Source organism: Brienomyrus brachyistius, unplaced genomic scaffold, assembly GCF_023856365.1.
Source record: "Brienomyrus brachyistius isolate T26 unplaced genomic scaffold, BBRACH_0.4 scaffold53, whole genome shotgun sequence".
In the NCBI taxonomy this organism is placed as follows: Eukaryota; Metazoa; Chordata; class Actinopteri; order Osteoglossiformes; family Mormyridae; genus Brienomyrus; species Brienomyrus brachyistius.
This window is the reverse complement of record NW_026042328.1, coordinates 1,992,501-2,009,608: the sequence shown is the minus strand read 5'-3', so window position 1 is coordinate 2,009,608 and position 17,108 is coordinate 1,992,501. Positions and strand designations below refer to the sequence as shown.

General features: G+C 52.5%; 1 protein-coding gene across 1 annotated transcript in view; it reads left to right on the top strand.

Annotated features, from left to right (window-relative positions):
* The window catches only part of LOC125724004 (V-set and transmembrane domain-containing protein 2A-like), a 35,319-nt gene extending 20,097 nt beyond the window's left edge, over nt 1-15,222 (top strand). The window contains exons 4-5 of the mRNA XM_049000836.1: nt 675-997; nt 14,550-15,222. Coding sequence (XP_048856793.1) covers nt 675-986 — 312 coding nt within the window. The 3' untranslated portion in view covers nt 987-997; nt 14,550-15,222. The remainder of the gene's footprint in view (nt 1-674; nt 998-14,549) is intronic.
* The last annotated feature ends 1,886 nt before the right edge of the window (nt 15,223-17,108 follow it).

Below are 17,108 nucleotides of genomic sequence, written 5' to 3'. Positions count from 1 at the left end.
AGACAGGGCGCAGATTGGCAGGGATGTGATTTTTAGTATGAGACAGGATGCAGATTGGCAGGGATGTGATTTTCAGTATGAAACAGGATGCAGATTGGCAGGGATGTGATTTTCAGTATGAGACAGGGCGCAGATTGTCAGGGATGTGATTTTCAGTATGAGACAGGACGCAGATTGGCAGTGATGTGATTTTTAGTATGCGACAGGGTGCAGATTGTCAGGGATGTGATTTTCAGTATGAGACAGGATGCAGATTGGCAGCGATGTGATTTTTAGTATGAGACAGGACGCCTATTGCCAGGGATGTGATTTTCAGTATGAGACAGGATGCAGATTGGCAGGGATGTGATTTTCAGTATGAGACAGGATGCAGATTGGCAGGGATGTGATTTTCAGTATGAGACAGGACGCAGATTGGCAGCGATGTGATTTTTAGTATGAGACAGGACGCATATTGCCAGGGATGTGATTTTCAGTATGAGACAGGACGCAGATTGGCAGCGATGTGATTTTTAGTATGAGACAGGGCGCAGATTGCCAGGGGTGTGATTTGCCCGCTGCTTCTTGGCAGACAAGGAGGCCTCCATCTCAGCTATAGAATTAGATACCTGCTAATGACAAAGTGTGAAACCTCAGCCTTGTAGCGTTGAACGGCCTTGTTTGCCTGCCTGCAGACGGTGAAGGTCCAGGGGAACGACATCTCCCACAAACTGCACATATCCAAAGTGGGCAAGAGCGACGAGGGCTTGTATGAGTGCAGAGTGACGGACGCCAACTACGTCGAGCTGCTGGAGTACAAGGTGCAGGCCTACCTGCAGGTGAACGGCAGCACGCGCCCGCAGAGCCAGGCCACCAAGAAGACGTCGCCTCTGCACCTGACAGACAAAAAGCCGCGGAGAAGCGGCGCGGGGGGCAGGACAGGAGAGCCCTCAGCATCAGCACACCCCTTCCACCTCCAGGTCTCAGGTGAAAGCACAGCCGCATAGCCCCAGTGCAGGTAGGACCACCTCTGACAGCCTCAATGCATGTGAAATTCAAAGTGATTCCCAATGCAATATGGGTGGCTCTGTCACCAGACAGTTGTTGGTTCAAATCCCACGGTTGGCAGATTGAGTTCCGTTAACCTAACGCTACTCTCTTACTCTACTCTCTCAAATGTATGTCACTTTGGGGAAATGTACCTGCTAAATAAATGTGAAAATAATAGACATAAGCAAATTACAGAGTATTTCAAAATGGAGGATTTGACCCAGTTGTGTGTCATAAATGTTTCTTTACATTTGATTTTCGAACATGTCTGTTACTTCTGTTCACTTCTATTGATGAAGAGCGCAGCCATCTTGAATTCTAAGGTTGACGCTACAGAGGGTCCGGCTTTCAGAGTCTGACTCAGGCGCGGAGTTTCTGATTTCTGATTAGGAACGTGAAGAATATGACTTCCCAGTCTGAACAGAAGACCTTAAGTGGAGCTCTTGCAAGGCGTGGAAAGTGAACTGGCAGGTCATTCAGTAGCAAATAGCACCATGCTTTTACTTTATTGGACTAACAGCAAAGATTTTTCCCAACATACTTCCATGCTATTTTTCTCACTTGGACAAAAGCATTTGCCAAATATATATCTGTAAATGTGACTGTCCTACAAGCTGAACAAAGCAGGATTGGTTTGGCTGCATCTCACAAATAAGCTACTGCATACTGGGACAATTTGTTTAAAGAGCAGGACACACATTTAACACTCAGAAGACCTCCATTTTCCAATGTCAGCTGGGGAAATGTAGTAATTATTACAAAATGGGGTGGGGGGGGGGGGGGGGGGGGGTTAAGAGAGAGTACCGGATAATAACATTACAGAAATCCACATATTCAGCTTTTAATTAATACCACACTGCTATGGACTTCAACTCTGAAAGCTTTTCTTAAGGTTTTCCAGCATCCGTTATGCAATGTATCAGTTTAACATGACATGAAATGGGTAGCAGTTACTCTCTCTTTTAATATGACAAGCAAAGTAACAGAATTGTTTGAAATGTAATGCGTCACTTAAAGATGCAGGACTCTCTGAAAACAGCAACCTACACTATATGGACAAAAGTATTGGGATGTACCTCTCAATCACTCAATTCAGGTGTTTCATTCAGACCCATTGCTATAGGTGAATACAATCAGACACCCAGCTATGCAGTCAGGTTAACGAAAGAGTGTATAAGAATTGGTCATTCTGAAGAGCTCAGTGAATTCAAGCATAGTACTGTCATAGGATGCTACCTTTGCAATAAGTCAGTTTGTGAAATATATCCTCCACGGTTACCTGTAAGTTGTATTATTGCAGTAGAAGCATTTAGGAACAACAGAAACTCATAAAGTCAAGGAGGGCTGAGGCACATAGTGTGTGAAAGTCGCCAACTCTCTGTTGTCTCGGTAACTGCAGAGTCACAAACTTCCTCTGACATGAATCCCAGCACAAAATACTGTGGAGGAGCTTCAGATAATGGGCTTCCATGGCTGAGTAACTGCATGCGAGCCTCACAACATTAAGCATAATGGCAAGTGTCGGATGCAGTGGTGTAAAGCACACCACCACTGGACTCTGGAGCAATGGAAACGTGTTCTGTGGAGTGACGAATCACGCTTCTCTGTCTGGCAGTCTGATGGACGAGTCTGGGTTTGCTGGACGCCAGGAGAACGTTACCTGCCTGACAGCACTGTGCCAACTGTAAGGTTTGGTGGAGGAAGGATAATGGTGTAGGGTTGTTTTTCAGGGGTTGGGCTTGGCCCCTTAGGTCCAGTGAAAGGAATTCTTAATATTTCAGCATACAAGACATTTTGGACAATTCTATGCTTCCAACTTTGTGGGAACAGTTTGGCGAAGGAAGGCCCTTTTTTGTTCAAGCATGACTGTGCCCCAGTGCTCAAAGCAAGGTCCATAAAGACATGGTTAGTTGGGTTTGATGTGGAAGAATTGACTCTCCTGCACTGAGCCCTGATCTCAAACCCATTGAAAACCTTTGGGGTGAACTAGAACAAAGGTTGTGAGCCAGGCCTTTATGTCCAACATGAGTGCCTGATCTGCCAAATGCTCTTCTGGATGAATGGGCAAAAATTCCCACAGACACCCTTCAAATTCTTGTGGAAAGAAGAGTGGCAACTGCAAAGGGAGACGAGCCTCCATATTAATGCCTGTGGATTTAGAATAGGATGTTATAGAAGTTCCTGTGGGTGTAATGGCCAGGTGTGCCAATACTTTTGTCAATATAGTGTTTATGTAAAATTGTATATAACAAAAAAATGAGGTGAATAACCTTATACTTATAACATTGCATTTAAAACGTATTGAGAGAGAGTACTCCATGCAGTGTAACATAAAGGCTTTTGTGCTTCTTTAACCCTCCTCCCCCATCGTAGTAATTCTCTGGGGCTGCCAAAACTCGGGGGGGGGGGGGGGGGGGGGCTCCAGCACAAACGCATAGGTTGAGTGGATGTAAACACCGTCTCTATTCTTATCTTTTGAAAAAATGTCGATGTGTTCATTAGAGGTACATATGTAATATCGTTATGCAATATAGCTCAGCAATATAGCTCAGTAGGGAACAGCGAGTAAGTGCAGCATTGAAGCAGAAGTAAAATACATTATAAGATTCGGCATAGTTAAGTCATATTTATGTAAGTGCACTTAAGAAATTTACATTTAAATGGTGAATAGACTGCGAGCTGACCAACGGCAATGCCATTTAACTGAACAGCGATTAAAATGTCCATTTTAAATCTGCTTGTCAGGGATGATACCGTGTGCCGCGTTACTTTGGCAAAGGCCGCCCCCCCAGTCTCAGTGTGCCGCGTTACTTTGGCAAAGGCCGCCCCCCCAGTGTCAGTGTGCCGCGTTACTTTGGCAAAGGCCGCCCCCCCCAGTGTCAGTGTGCCGCGTTACTTTGGCAAAGGCCGCCCCCCCAATCTCAGTGTGCCGCGTTACTTTGGCAAAGGCCGCCCCCCCCAGTCTCAGTGTGCCGTGTTACTTTGGCAAAGGCTGCCCCCCCCCAGTCTCAGTGTGCCGTGTTACTTTGGCAAAGGGTCGCCCCCCCAATGTCAGTGTGCCGCGTTACTTTGGCAAAGGCCGCCCCCCCCAGTCTCAGTGTGCCGTGTTACTTTGGCAAAGGCCGCCCCCCCAGTGTCAGTGTGCTGCGTTACTTTGGCAAAGGCCGCCCCCCCCAGTGTCAGTGTGCCGTGTTACTTTGGCAAAGGCCGCCCCCCCCAGTGTCAGTGTGCTGCGTTACTTTGGCAAAGGGCCGCCCCCCCAGTGTCAGTGTGCTGTGTTACTTTGGCAAAGGCCGCCCCCCCCCCAGTGTCAGTGTGCTGTGTTACTATGGCAAAGGCGGCCCCCCCCCAGTCTCAGTGTGCCGTGTTACTTTGGCAAAGGTCGCCCCCCAATGTCAGTGTGCCGCGTTACTTTGGCAAAGGCCGCCCCCCCCAGTCTCAGTGTGCCGTGTTACTTTGGCAAAGGCCGCCCCCCCAGTGTCACTGTGCCGCGTTACTTTGGCAAAGGCCGCCCCCCCCCAGTGTCAGTGTGCCGCGTTACTTTGGCAAAGGCCCGCCCCCCCAATCTCAGTGTGCCGCGTTACTTTGGCAAAGGCCGCCCCCCCCCAGTCTCAGTGTGCCGTGTTACTTTGGCAAAGGCTGCCCCCCCCAGTCTCAGTGTGCCGTGTTACTTTGGCAAAGGTCGCCCCCCCCCAATGTCAGTGTGCCGCGTTACTTTGGCAAAGGCCGCCCCCCCCAGTCTCAGTGTGCCGTGTTACTTTGGCAAAGGCCGCCCCCCCAGTGTCAGTGTGCTGCGTTACTTTGGCAAAGGCCGCCCCCCCAGTGTCAGTGTGCCGTGTTACTTTGGCAAAGGCCGCCCCCCCCAGTGTCAGTGTGCTGCGTTACTTTGGCAAAGGCCGCCCCCCCCAGTGTCAGTGTGCTGTGTTACTTTGGCAAAGGCCGCCCCCCCCCCAGTGTCAGTGTGCTGTGTTACTTTGGCAAGAGGCGGCCCCCCCCCAGTCTCAGTGTGCCGTGTTACTTTGGCAAAGGTCGCCCCCCACCAATGTCAGTGTGCCGCGTTACTTTGGCAAAGGCCGCCCCCCCCCAGTCTCAGTGTGCCGGTGTTACTTTGGCAAAGGCCGCCCCCCCCAGTGTCAGTGTGCTGCGTTACTTTGGCAAAGGCCGCCCCCCCAGTGTCAGTGTGCTGTGTTACTTTGGCAAAGGCCGCCCCCCCCAGTCGCAGTGTGCTGTGTTACTTTGGCAAAGGCCGCCCCCCCCCCAGTGTCAGTGTGCTGTGTTACTTTGGCAAAGGCCGCCCCCCCCCAGTCGCAGTGTGCTGTGTTACTTTGGCAAAGGCCGCCCCCCCAGTCGCAGTGTGCTGTGTTACTTTGGCAAAGGCCGCCCCCCCCAGTCGCAGTGTGCTGTGTTACTTTGGCAAAGGCCACCCCCCCAGTCTCAGTGTGCCGCGTTACTTTGGCAAAGGCCGCCCCCCCCCAGCCAGTGTCAGTGTGCCGCGTTACTTTGGCAAAGACCGCCCCCCCCCCAGTGTCAGTGTGCCGCGTTACTTTGGCAAAGGCCGCCCCCCCAGTGCCAGTGTGCCGCGTTACTTTGGCAAAGGCCGCCCCCCCCAGTGTCAGTGTGCTGTGTTACTTTGGCAAAGGCCGCCCCCCCCCCCAGTGTCAGTGTGCCGCGTTACTTTGGCAAAGGCCCGCCCCCCCCCCCAGTGCCAGTGTGCCACGTTACTTTGGCAAAGGCCGCCGCCCCAGTGTCAGTGTGCTGTGTTACTTTGGCAAAGGCCCGCCCCCCCCAGTGTCAGTGTGCCGCGTTACTTTGGCAAAGGCCGCCCCCCCCCCCAGTGTCAGTGTGCCACGTTACTTTGGCAAAGGCCGCTCCCCCAGTGTCAGTGTGCCGCGTTACTTTGGCAGAGGCCGTTCCCCCAGTGTTGGTGTGTCGCGTACCGCGTTACTTTGACAAAGGCTGCCCCCCCAGGGTCAGTGTGTCACGTGCCGCGTTACTTTGGCAGAGGCCGCCCCCCCCCCAGTGTCAGTGTGCCGCGTTACTTTGGCAAAGGCCGCCCCCCCCCCCCCAGTGTCAGTGTGCCGCGTTACTTTGGCAAAGGCCGCCCCCCCAGTCGCAGTGTGCTGTGTTACTTTGGCAAAGGCCGCCCCCCCCCAGTGTCAGTGTGCTGTGTTACTTTGGCAAAGGCCGCCCCCCCCAGTCGCAGTGTGCTGTGTTACTTTGGCAAAGGCCGCCCCCCCCCAGTCGCAGTGTGCTGTGTTACTTTGGCAAAGGCCACCCCCCCAGTCTCAGTGTGCCGCGTTACTTTGGCAAAGGCCGCCCCCCCCCAGTGTCAGTGTGCCGCGTTACTTTGGCAAAGGACCGCCCCCCCCCCCCCAGTGTCAGTGTGCCGCGTTACTTTGGCAAAGTCCGCCCCCCCAGTGCCAGTGTGCCGCGTTACTTTGGCAAAGGCCGCCCCCCCCAGTGTCAGTGTGCTGTGTTACTTTGGCAAAGGCCGCCCCCCCCCCCAGTGTCAGTGTGCCGCGTTACTTTGGCAAAGGCCGCCCCCCCCCCCAGGTGCCAGTGTGCCACGTTACTTTGGCAAAGGCCGCCGCCCCAGTGTCAGTGTGCTGTGTTACTTTGGCAAAGGCCGCCCCCCCCCAGTGTCAGTGTGCCGCGTTACTTTGGCAAAGGCCCGCCCCCCCCCCAGTGTCAGTGTGCCACGTTACTTTGGCAAAGGCCGCTCCCCCAGTGTCAGTGTGCCGCGTTACTTTGACAGAGGCCGTTCCCCCCAGTGTTGGTGTGTCGCGTACCGCGTTACTTTGACAAAGGCTGCCCCCCCAGGGTCAGTGTGTCGCGTGCCGCGTTACTTTGGCAGAGGCCGCCCCCCCCCAGTGTCAGTGTGCCGCGTTACTTTGGCAAAGGCCGCCCCCCCCCCAGTGTCAGTGTGCCGCGTTACTTTGGCAGAGGCCGTTCCCCCAGTGTTGGTGTGTCGCGTACCGCGTTACTTTGACAAAGGCTGCCCCCCCCCAGTGTCAGTGTGCTGTGTTACTATGGCAAAGGCGGCCCCCCCCCAGTCTCAGTGTGCCGTGTTACTTTGGCAAAGGTCGCCCCCCCAATGTCAGTGTGCCGCGTTACTTTGGCAAAGGCCGCCCCCCCCCAGTCTCAGTGTGCCGTGTTACTTTGGCAAAGGCCGCCCCCCCAGTGTCACTGTGCCGCGTTACTTTGGCAAAGGCCGCCCCCCCCCAGTGTCAGTGTGCCGCGTTACTTTGGCAAAGGCCGCCCCCCCAATCTCAGTGTGCCGCGTTACTTTGGCAAAGGCCGCCCCCCCCAGTCTCAGTGTGCCGTGTTACTTTGGCAAAGGCTGCCCCCCCCCAGTCTCAGTGTGCCGTGTTACTTTGGCAAAGGTCGCCCCCCCAATGTCAGTGTGCCGCGTTACTTTGGCAAAGGCCGCCCCCCCCAGTCTCAGTGTGCCGTGTTACTTTGGCAAAGGCCGCCCCCCCAGTGTCAGTGTGCTGCGTTACTTTGGCAAAGGCCGCCCCCCCAGTGTCAGTGTGCCGTGTTACTTTGGCAAAGGCCGCCCCCCCAGTGTCAGTGTGCTGCGTTACTTTGGCAAAGGCCGCCCCCCCAGTGTCAGTGTGCTGTGTTACTTTGGCAAAGGCCGCCCCCCCCCAGTGTCAGTGTGCTGTGTTACTTTGGCAAAGGCGGCCCCCCCCAGTCTCAGTGTGCCGTGTTACTTTGGCAAAGGTCGCCCCCCCCAATGTCAGTGTGCCGCGTTACTTTGGCAAAGGCCGCCCCCCCCAGTCTCAGTGTGCCGTGTTACTTTGGCAAAGGCCGCCCCCCCAGTGTCAGTGTGCTGCGTTACTTTGGCAAAGGCCGCCCCCCCAGTGTCAGTGTGCTGTGTTACTTTGGCAAAGGCCGCCCCCCCCAGTCGCAGTGTGCTGTGTTACTTTGGCAAAGGCCGCCCCCCCCAGTGTCAGTGTGCTGTGTTACTTTGGCAAAGGCCGCCCCCCCAGTCGCAGTGTGCTGTGTTACTTTGGCAAAGGCCGCCCCCCCAGTCGCAGTGTGCTGTGTTACTTTGGCAAAGGCCGCCCCCCCAGTCGCAGTGTGCTGTGTTCCTTTGGCAAAGGCCACCCCCCCAGTCTCAGTGTGCCGCGTTACTTTGGCAAAGGCCGCCCCCCCCCCAGTGTCAGTGTGCCGCGTTACTTTGGCAAAGACCGCCCCCCCCCCAGTGTCAGTGTGCCGCGTTACTTTGGCAAAGGCCGCCCCCCCAGTGCCAGTGTGCCGCGTTACTTTGGCAAAGGCCGCCCCCCCAGTGTCAGTGTGCTGTGTTACTTTGGCAAAGGCCGCCCCCCCCCCAGTGTCAGTGTGCCGCGTTACTTTGGCAAAGGCCGCCCCCCCCCCAGTGCCAGTGTGCCACGTTACTTTGGCAAAGGCCGCCGCCCCAGTGTCAGTGTGCTGTGTTACTTTGGCAAAGGCCGCCCCCCCCAGTGTCAGTGTGCCGCGTTACTTTGGCAAAGGCCGCCCCCCCCCCAGTGTCAGTGTGCCACGTTACTTTGGCAAAGGCCGCTCCCCCAGTGTCAGTGTGCCGCGTTACTTTGGCAGAGGCCGTTCCCCCAGTGTTGGTGTGTCGCGTACCGCGTTACTTTGACAAAGGCCGCCCCCCCAGGGTCAGTGTGTCACGTGCCGCGTTACTTTGGCAGAGGCCGCCCCCCCCCCAGTGTCAGTGTGCCGCGTTACTTTGGCAAAGGCCGCCCCCCCCCCCCCAGTGTCAGTGTGCCGCGTTACTTTGGCAAAGGCCGCCCCCCCAGTCGCAGTGTGCTGTGTTACTTTGGCAAAGGCCGCCCCCCCCCAGTGTCAGTGTGCTGTGTTACTTTGGCAAAGGCCGCCCCCCCAGTCGCAGTGTGCTGTGTTACTTTGGCAAAGGCCGCCCCCCCAGTCGCAGTGTGCTGTGTTACTTTGGCAAAGGCCACCCCCCCCAGTCTCAGTGTGCCGCGTTACTTTGGCAAAGGCCGCCCCCCCCCCAGTGTCAGTGTGCCGCGTTACTTTGGCAAAGACCTCCCCCCCCCCAGTGTCAGTGTGCCGCGTTACTTTGGCAAAGTCCGCCCCCCCAGTGCCAGTGTGCCGCGTTACTTTGGCAAAGGCCGCCCCCCCAGTGTCAGTGTGCTGTGTTACTTTGGCAAAGGCCGCCCCCCCCCCCAGTGTCAGTGTGCCGCGTTACTTTGGCAAAGGCCGCCCCCCCCCCAGTGCCAGTGTGCCACGTTACTTTGGCAAAGGCCGCCGCCCCAGTGTCAGTGTGCTGTGTTACTTTGGCAAAGGCCGCCCCCCCCAGTGTCAGTGTGCCGCGTTACTTTGGCAAAGGCCGCCCCCCCCCCAGTGTCAGTGTGCCACGTTACTTTGGCAAAGGCCGCTCCCCCAGTGTCAGTGTGCCGCGTTACTTTGACAGAGGCCGTTCCCCCAGTGTTGGTGTGTCGCGTACCGCGTTACTTTGACAAAGGCTGCCCCCCCAGGGTCAGTGTGTCGCGTGCCGCGTTACTTTGGCAGAGGCCGCCCCCCCCCCAGTGTCAGTGTGCCGCGTTACTTTGGCAAAGGCCGCCCCCCCCCAGTGTCAGTGTGCCGCGTTACTTTGGCAAAGGCCGCCCCCCCAGTGCCAGTGTGCCGCGTTACTTTGGCAAAGGCCGCCCCCCCCCAGTCTCAGTGTGCCGTGTTACTTTGGCAAAGGCCGCCCCCCCAGTCGCAGTGTGCTGTGTTACTTTGGCAAAGGCCGCCCCCCCCCAGTGTCAGTGTGCCGTGTTACTTTGGGAAAGGCCGCCCCCCCAGTCGCAGTGTGCTGTGTTACTTTGGCAAAGGCCGCCCCCCCCAGTCTCAGTGTGCCGCGTTACTTTGGCGAAGGCCGCCCCCCCCAGTGTCAGTGTGCCGCGTTACTTTGGCAGAGGCCGCCCCCCCCAGTGTCAGTGTGCTGCATTACTTTGGCAAAGACCGCCCCCCCAGTGCCAGTGTGCCGCGTTACTTTGGCAAAGGCCGCCCCCCCAGTGTCAGTGTGCTGTGTTACTTTGGCAAAGGCCGCCCCCCCAGTGTCAGTGTGCTGTGTTACTTTGGCAAAGGCCGCCCCCCCCCCAGTGTCAGTGTGCCGCGTTACTTTGGCAAAGGCCGCCCCCCCCCCAGTGCCAGTGTGCCGCGTTACTTTGGCAAAGGCCGCCCCCCCAGTGTCAGTGTGCTGTGTTACTTTGGCAAAGGCCGCCCCCGCCAGTGTCAGTGTGCCGCGTTACTTTGGCAAAGGCCGCCCCCCCCCCCAGTGTCAGTGTGCCGCGTTACTTTGGCAAAGGCCGCCCCCCCCCCAGTGCCAGTGTGCCGCGTTACTTTGGCAAAGGCCGCCCCCCCAGTGTCAGTGTGCTGTGTTACTTTGGCAAAGGCCGCCCCCCCCCAGTGTTAGTGTGCCGCGTTACTTTGGCAAAGGCCGCCCCCCCCCTAGTGCCAGTGTGCCACGTTACTTTGGCAAAGGCCGCCCCCCCCAGTGTCAGTGTGCCGCGTTACTTTGGCAAAGGCCGCCCCCCCCCCCAGTGTCAGTGTGCCGCGTTACTTTGGCAGAGGCCGTTCCCCCAGTGTTGGTGTGTCGCGTACCGCGTTACTTTGACAAAGGCTGCCCCCCCAGGGTCAGTGTGTCGCGTGCCGCGTTACTTTGGCAGAGGCCGCCCCCCCCCCAGTGTCAGTGTGCTGTGTTACTTTGGCAAAGGCCGCCCCCCCAGTCGCAGTGTGCTGTGTTACTTTGACAAAGGCCGCCCCCCCCAGGGTCAGTGTGTCGCGTGCCGCGTTACTTTGGCAGAGGCCGCCCCCCCCCAGTGTCAGTGTGCTGTGTTACTTTGGCAAAGGCCGCCCCCCCAGTCGCAGTGTGCTGTGTTACTTTGGCAAAGGCCGCCCCCCCCCCAGTGTCAGTGTGCCGCGTTACTTTGGCAAAGGCCGCCCCCCCAGTCGCAGTGTGCTGTGTTACTTTGGCAAAGGCCGCCCCCCCCCAGTGCCAGTGTGCCGCGTTACTTTGGCAAAGGCCGCCCCCCCAGTGTCAGTGTGCCGCGTTTCTTTGGCAAAGGCCGCCCCCCCCCCAGTGCCAGTGTGCCGCGTTACTTTGGCAAAGGGTGCCCCCCCAGGGTCAGTGTGTCGCGTGCCGCGTTACTTTTGCAGAGGCCGTCCCCCCAGTCTCAGTGTACCCGCGTTACTTTGGCAAAGGCCGCCCCCCCAGGGTCAGTGTGTCGCGTGCTGCGTTACTTTGGCAAAGGCCGCCCCCCCAGTGTCAGTGTGCCGCGTTACTTTGGCAAAGGCCGCCCCCCCAGTGTCAGTGTGCCGCGTTACTTTGGCAAAGGCCGCCCCCCCAGTGTCAGTGTGCCGCGTTACTTTGACAAAGGCCGCCCCCCCAGGGTCAGTGTGCCGCGTTACTTTGGCAAAGGCCGCCCCCCCAGTGTCAGTGTGCTGTGTTACTTTGGCAAAGGCCGCCCCCCCAGGGTCAGTGTGTCGCGTGCCGCGTTACTTTTGCAGAGGCCGTCCCCCCCAGTCTCAGTGTACCGCGTTACTTTGGCAAAGGCCGCCCCCCCCAGGGTCAGTGTGTCACGTGCCGCGTTACTTTGGCAAAGGCCGCCCCCCCAGTGTCAGTGTGCCGCGTTACTTTGGCAAAGGCCGCCCCCCCCAGTGTCAGTGTGCTGTGTTACTTTGGCAAAGGCTGCCCCCCCCAGTCGCAGTGTGCTGTGTTACTTTGTCAAAGGCCGCCCCCCCAGTGTCAGTGTGCCGCGTTACTTTGACAAAGGCCGCCCCCCCAGGGTCAGTGTGCCGCGTTACTTTGGCAAAGGCCGCCCCCCCCAGTGTCAGTGTGCTGTGTTACTTTGGCAAAGGCCGCCCCCCCAGTGTCAGTGTGCCACGTTACTTTGACAAAGGCCGCCCCCCCAGGGTCAGTGTGCCGCGTTACTTTGGCAAAGGCCGCCCCCCCCAGTGTCAGTGTGCTGTGTTACTTTGGCAAAGGCCGCCCCCCCCAGTGTCAGTGTGCCGCGTTACTTTGGCAGAGGCCGCCCCTCCGGTGCCCATGTGTCCCCTGGGGGGAAGTGCTCGCCGTCGGCCAAAGGGGCTCCTCTGCCATCCTTTCTCAGGCTGTGCATCTTCACGACCGGCTGCCATTCCCCAAAATCACCCCCTGCCTTCTTTTCCATTTAATTATGAGCGCGACACGCAAGGCTTCATTTGTTGTAATCAATTATTCTTGAACTTTTAGTTGTATTAGGGTCAAGCTCATTGCAATAATTATATGCTTGCTGAGGTAGAAGATGTAGTAAAATTAATGCAAAATAGATGAACTCTGCTACTCTAATAATAATTATTTTGGCATAAAGCAGACATTCAATGAGCAGCCCTGTATCGATTCAGCTACAGGGGGTTACTGGAAAAGCGCTTCTGTGCTCGTGGGGGACGGCCGAGTTCCATCCTTCAGCATACTGATAATCCTCAGTATCCACACGGATTAATTAGCTACATTTCATCAGTGCATGTATGTAAATGAGTATCTAAACTAGTGTGGAATTTAGTCACAGTCATAATTATTATATGAGATTTAAATGCTCTGATTTTGGCACTGCTCTCTAATAGGATTTTAGCTCCCGCAGTGATATCCTGTAACTTTGATAGTACCACAAAGTGTCTTGTATTTCTGAAGTTATGATATGTTTTCTCTTGTTGCTGCATTATTGGAATGTTTTCCATGATTGTGATACTATGACATATTTGCTGAGGTTAGGAAATACTTTCATCTTTCTCACATTGTGACATTTCCCATTATTACAGTATTGCTGTCATACTCGTTGACGCTTTCCACAGTTACAATGTTGCTGAAATATGATTAGTCTTTCTGGCATCACTGTTATGATATCACTGATTATATATATGACATTGTCACCTTTTTCCACTGATATGACAGTATTATCAGCCTTCTTTTATACCTGATGTCACATGATTTCCATTGTTATGACAGTAATAGAGTTTCTTATGCCTGACATTGTCACACACTTTCTATAATTATGACATCATTGTGACATGTCCTTGCTTACCATTGTTCTGACATATTTGCATTGCTTCATGTGTGATGCCACATTTTCCATTTACATTAACACTGCATTGTTTCTTGACTGTCTAAGTCATATCATCCCATTTGCCCTTTAAGTCTAATTCATTTGCAGAAATCCTTGTGATATTCTTATTTCTGCTGTGGTTGCCACATCCTTTTGCCAAGCCTTTACTCTTCCCGCGGTTCTCGCTTGCACTGCAGGCTGGCACCCTGCTCTGATTCATTACCACTGGCTCTGGAGTCTGCTTCGCTCCGGTTCGCTTCCAGAAAGTTCCCGAAGGCCACTGCTTCCCCGTTTTCTCTCCCAGACTACAAGCGAAACATTTGAGGCCCCGCCCTCCTCTCTTTGCCAGCCGGCTGTGCCCCGTGCGATGCCCTCTGGAGCACCCTGCCGCGTGACTTCGTTATGACACTGGGTCATTTGGAATGACGTCTCTGTCTGTCGGTCGCTCTGCATTCTGATTGTAGTGCCTGCCTGTCCATGTGCTATCAGTGTCTCTGCGGCAGAAATTGTGCTGAAATCACTCCAGTGGTGGATGTGTACAGTATAACCCTCTTCCTTCCTTAATCATAGCCAGCTGCCAAGCTGAGAATCATCCATTAATCAGATTTGGACTTAATCATTTTCAATAGGTGGGCTGCCGCCCCCATTTCTGCTCCGTCCATGTCTGCTCGCTTCTCGAAATTACATCCAGAAGAAGTTAGAGAATAATGTTTCATTGTTTTTCATAACAACGAACCAATAGGCTTTGTCACATATATTTATATTCAGTCAGGGTTGGGGTTATTTGAAGCGCATCTGGGAAATGGGAGACACATCATACTGGATTCCAGTACATCACTGGGCACATGCATAAATGACACACACTAAAAATTTCACCAAAAGCATATACAGTATATGTGCCAAAGTACACACACTACCCATGTGGGCAGTACATAGGCATTCACAGATGATGCAGAGTTTACAGTTGTTAAGAAGCCCTATTCAGCTTGTTTAGAATGTGACTGTTTGCTCTACACATGAGCAGAAAGGTTAACGATTTAACGAAAGGTTAAGCATGACATCACATCTTGTAATTTCCCTGATGTGCTTTTGGACTGAAAAGTGTGAATAAATGATTCAGTCCTGCGAGCCCATTTACTGGAAGGAAGCCTTAGCGATTCCGCTGCTGACTCTCAGAGAGGCTGCTCGGAAAGGCTTCAGAAAAGCTGACTCTCCGGAGAGGCAGTGACACCACTGCATGCTCACTGCATTGAGCGCATGATTAGGGTTAAGTTATTTACCTTAAGGAAATATTCCAAGCTTATTGTGCTGTGAGTGTTTAATGCTCTGTGACAATATCTTGCATTTCTGCCGCAGCCAGTCAGCAGTGTATTTCCTAAAATGCCGTGCAGAATTAACCATGGATCATGGCGACCTAAAGAAAACGCATGTCTTCTTCTGCAGGTTCGAGGACAGCTACAGGCCACGCACATGCCATCCTCTTCTTCGTCTGTGGCTTTGTGAAGGGCGCCTTGCTATAGCTGAAAGCGACTCTGCCCCAAAAATCCACTCTCTTTCTGTAAAGCTTTTTTCCAAGGACTGCACAGCACTCTTTGCCTCCTACTCTCCAGATGTTCAGATGTATTTGAAGCACCTGCACAAACAGCAAAGCGAACCAGAGGCAGAAGGACTTGGACTGACAGCGTAAAACCTCGAGGAAGGTGGGAGCTACAGGTGTTTCCCTTTGTGATGCACTTGTTCTCTTTGCTTTTTATCCCCAGATGTATCACTTTTTTCTGCGTGTATGTGTGTTAATATGTGAAGTTTTCCGGAAGTCCGTAATTGTGTAATAAGTAATTAACTGTTTGGTTTCACGGACATCAGGGACGATGTATTTCTCTCTCATTAGATGACCACTACAGGCAAAAACTCCATTATTGCTTTCACAAACGAGGACACTGTATGTACTGTAATTGAAAATGTTTGATTGCTAAATAAGTTCAGCTTTACTGTGGGGGACATTGATTCTACGTATCACCACCTTTTTTATTTGTTCGCGCAGAAACACTCTGTGTCTATTAATCGTTTCAACATGCTTGTTTTGGGCAATTTCTTGACAAAATAAATGTGGACTGTTTCTGTTTTAATAACATCCATCATTGTGATTTTTGCTACATCGCTTCTACTACACTCTGCAATCAAAAGTTGTCCTTGTAACTGCGTTGAATAGAACAATTTTATAACGTCTTCTTTTCGCGATTCAAATTTATATTAGATTACTAAGATGTCTTAGGTTTCTCAAGCCCTTTCAAGACAACCCTTACATTAATGGATTAAAATCTATAGCAGTATATTTTGGTAAATTATTACTTTATACTACATTAACTTCAAAGCAAATATATTTGTTCTGATCTCTTTTGGGATGTTTGATGCCAGCATTAATTAAGCCAAGAACCACCGTATTTGCTCAGGGAGTGTATCAGAATACTACTGGAGTAACACTCTAGGTTTACTCTTAGATTTAAAACCAGCATTATTTTCTTGCATATTGTGCTATTAGAGTAACATGCTCAGCTGACGTCAAACAAAGTAGATAACGGTGCAGAGTCTGACGTTACGGTAAGTCCTGTCTACAAGACCACTCTGAAACCCGAAGTTCTGTAAATCTTCACCTTAGACAGGGATTTACAAAGGCTCCATTTTTAGCTGCGTAAAACACCGTTTCCATATGAATGAAAGGCCAAAGGGCATAGAAAAAGGTACATTTTTAAACATACCTGTGTACATGTTGACAAGGCCCTAATCATAATAATAATGCAAGTAACTCCATATAGTATTGTACTGTACCATGAGCAGACGAAATGCTGACTACAAACAGTACTGTACTATACCATGAGCAGACGAAATGCTGACTACAAACAGTACTGTACTGTACCATGAGCAGACGAAATGCTGACTATAAACAGTACTGTATTGTATCATGAGCAGACGAAATGCTGACTACAAACAGTACTGTACTATACCATGAGCAGACGAAATGCTGACTACAAACAGTACTGTACTGTACCATGAGCAGACGAAATGCTGACTATAAACAGTACTCTATTGTATCATGAGCAGACGAAATGCTGACTACAAACAGTACTGTACTGTACCCTAAGCAGACGAAATGCTGACTATAAACAGTACTGTACTGTACCATGAGCAGACGAAATGCTGACTACAAACAGTACTGTACTGTACCCTGAGCAGACTAAATGCTGACTATAAATAGTACTGTACCCTGAGCAGACGAAATGCTGACTACAAACAGTACTATACTGTACCCTGAGCAGATGAAATGCTGACTACAAACAGTACTGTACTGTACCCTGAGCAGACGAAATGTCGGGCAATGTTTTCATGAACATCACAAAGTAGTGTGTACATTTGTTATCACAAAATGTTGTAATTAAGCCAAATTTTTAATAAAATAGCCTTCATAGCAGTCCGTTTCTAAGTACGAGTTGTCCGTAAGTCGGACGCTTTTAACCCCTGGACAGTCTGAGCTGCTCCAAATAAGGCTGGGTTTTCATAAATGTAATAGAAAATTTGAGGAAATGGGAGGAAAAAATTACAAACATTTTTTAAGATTATACATTGGCATATTAACAGTATTTCATGTTTGTTTACATCAGCTAACTATCTCTTTTATGTCACAAAAATACAATTCAAGTCAAAGCCAAGTAACAGACGTGCTTTTTATGCACCATCAAAGTCAACAGCCTAAACATATTTGCGCAAATAAATCACTTGGATACCTGGTTGAATCTGATCATATTGACAAATTTTTCTGGATTCTTATGAAGCTCGGTGTTCAATTCACTGTTGGTTTTAATAATCACTGCTAATGGCTCTAGTTGATTTTATTGACATCAGTTGAAATGACCTGAGATGTATTTGTTTTGGGGACGTCCTGTCAGACAAGGTCAATGAAAATGACAATGGGAGAAACCTACACCAGAATGACATTTTTACATCACA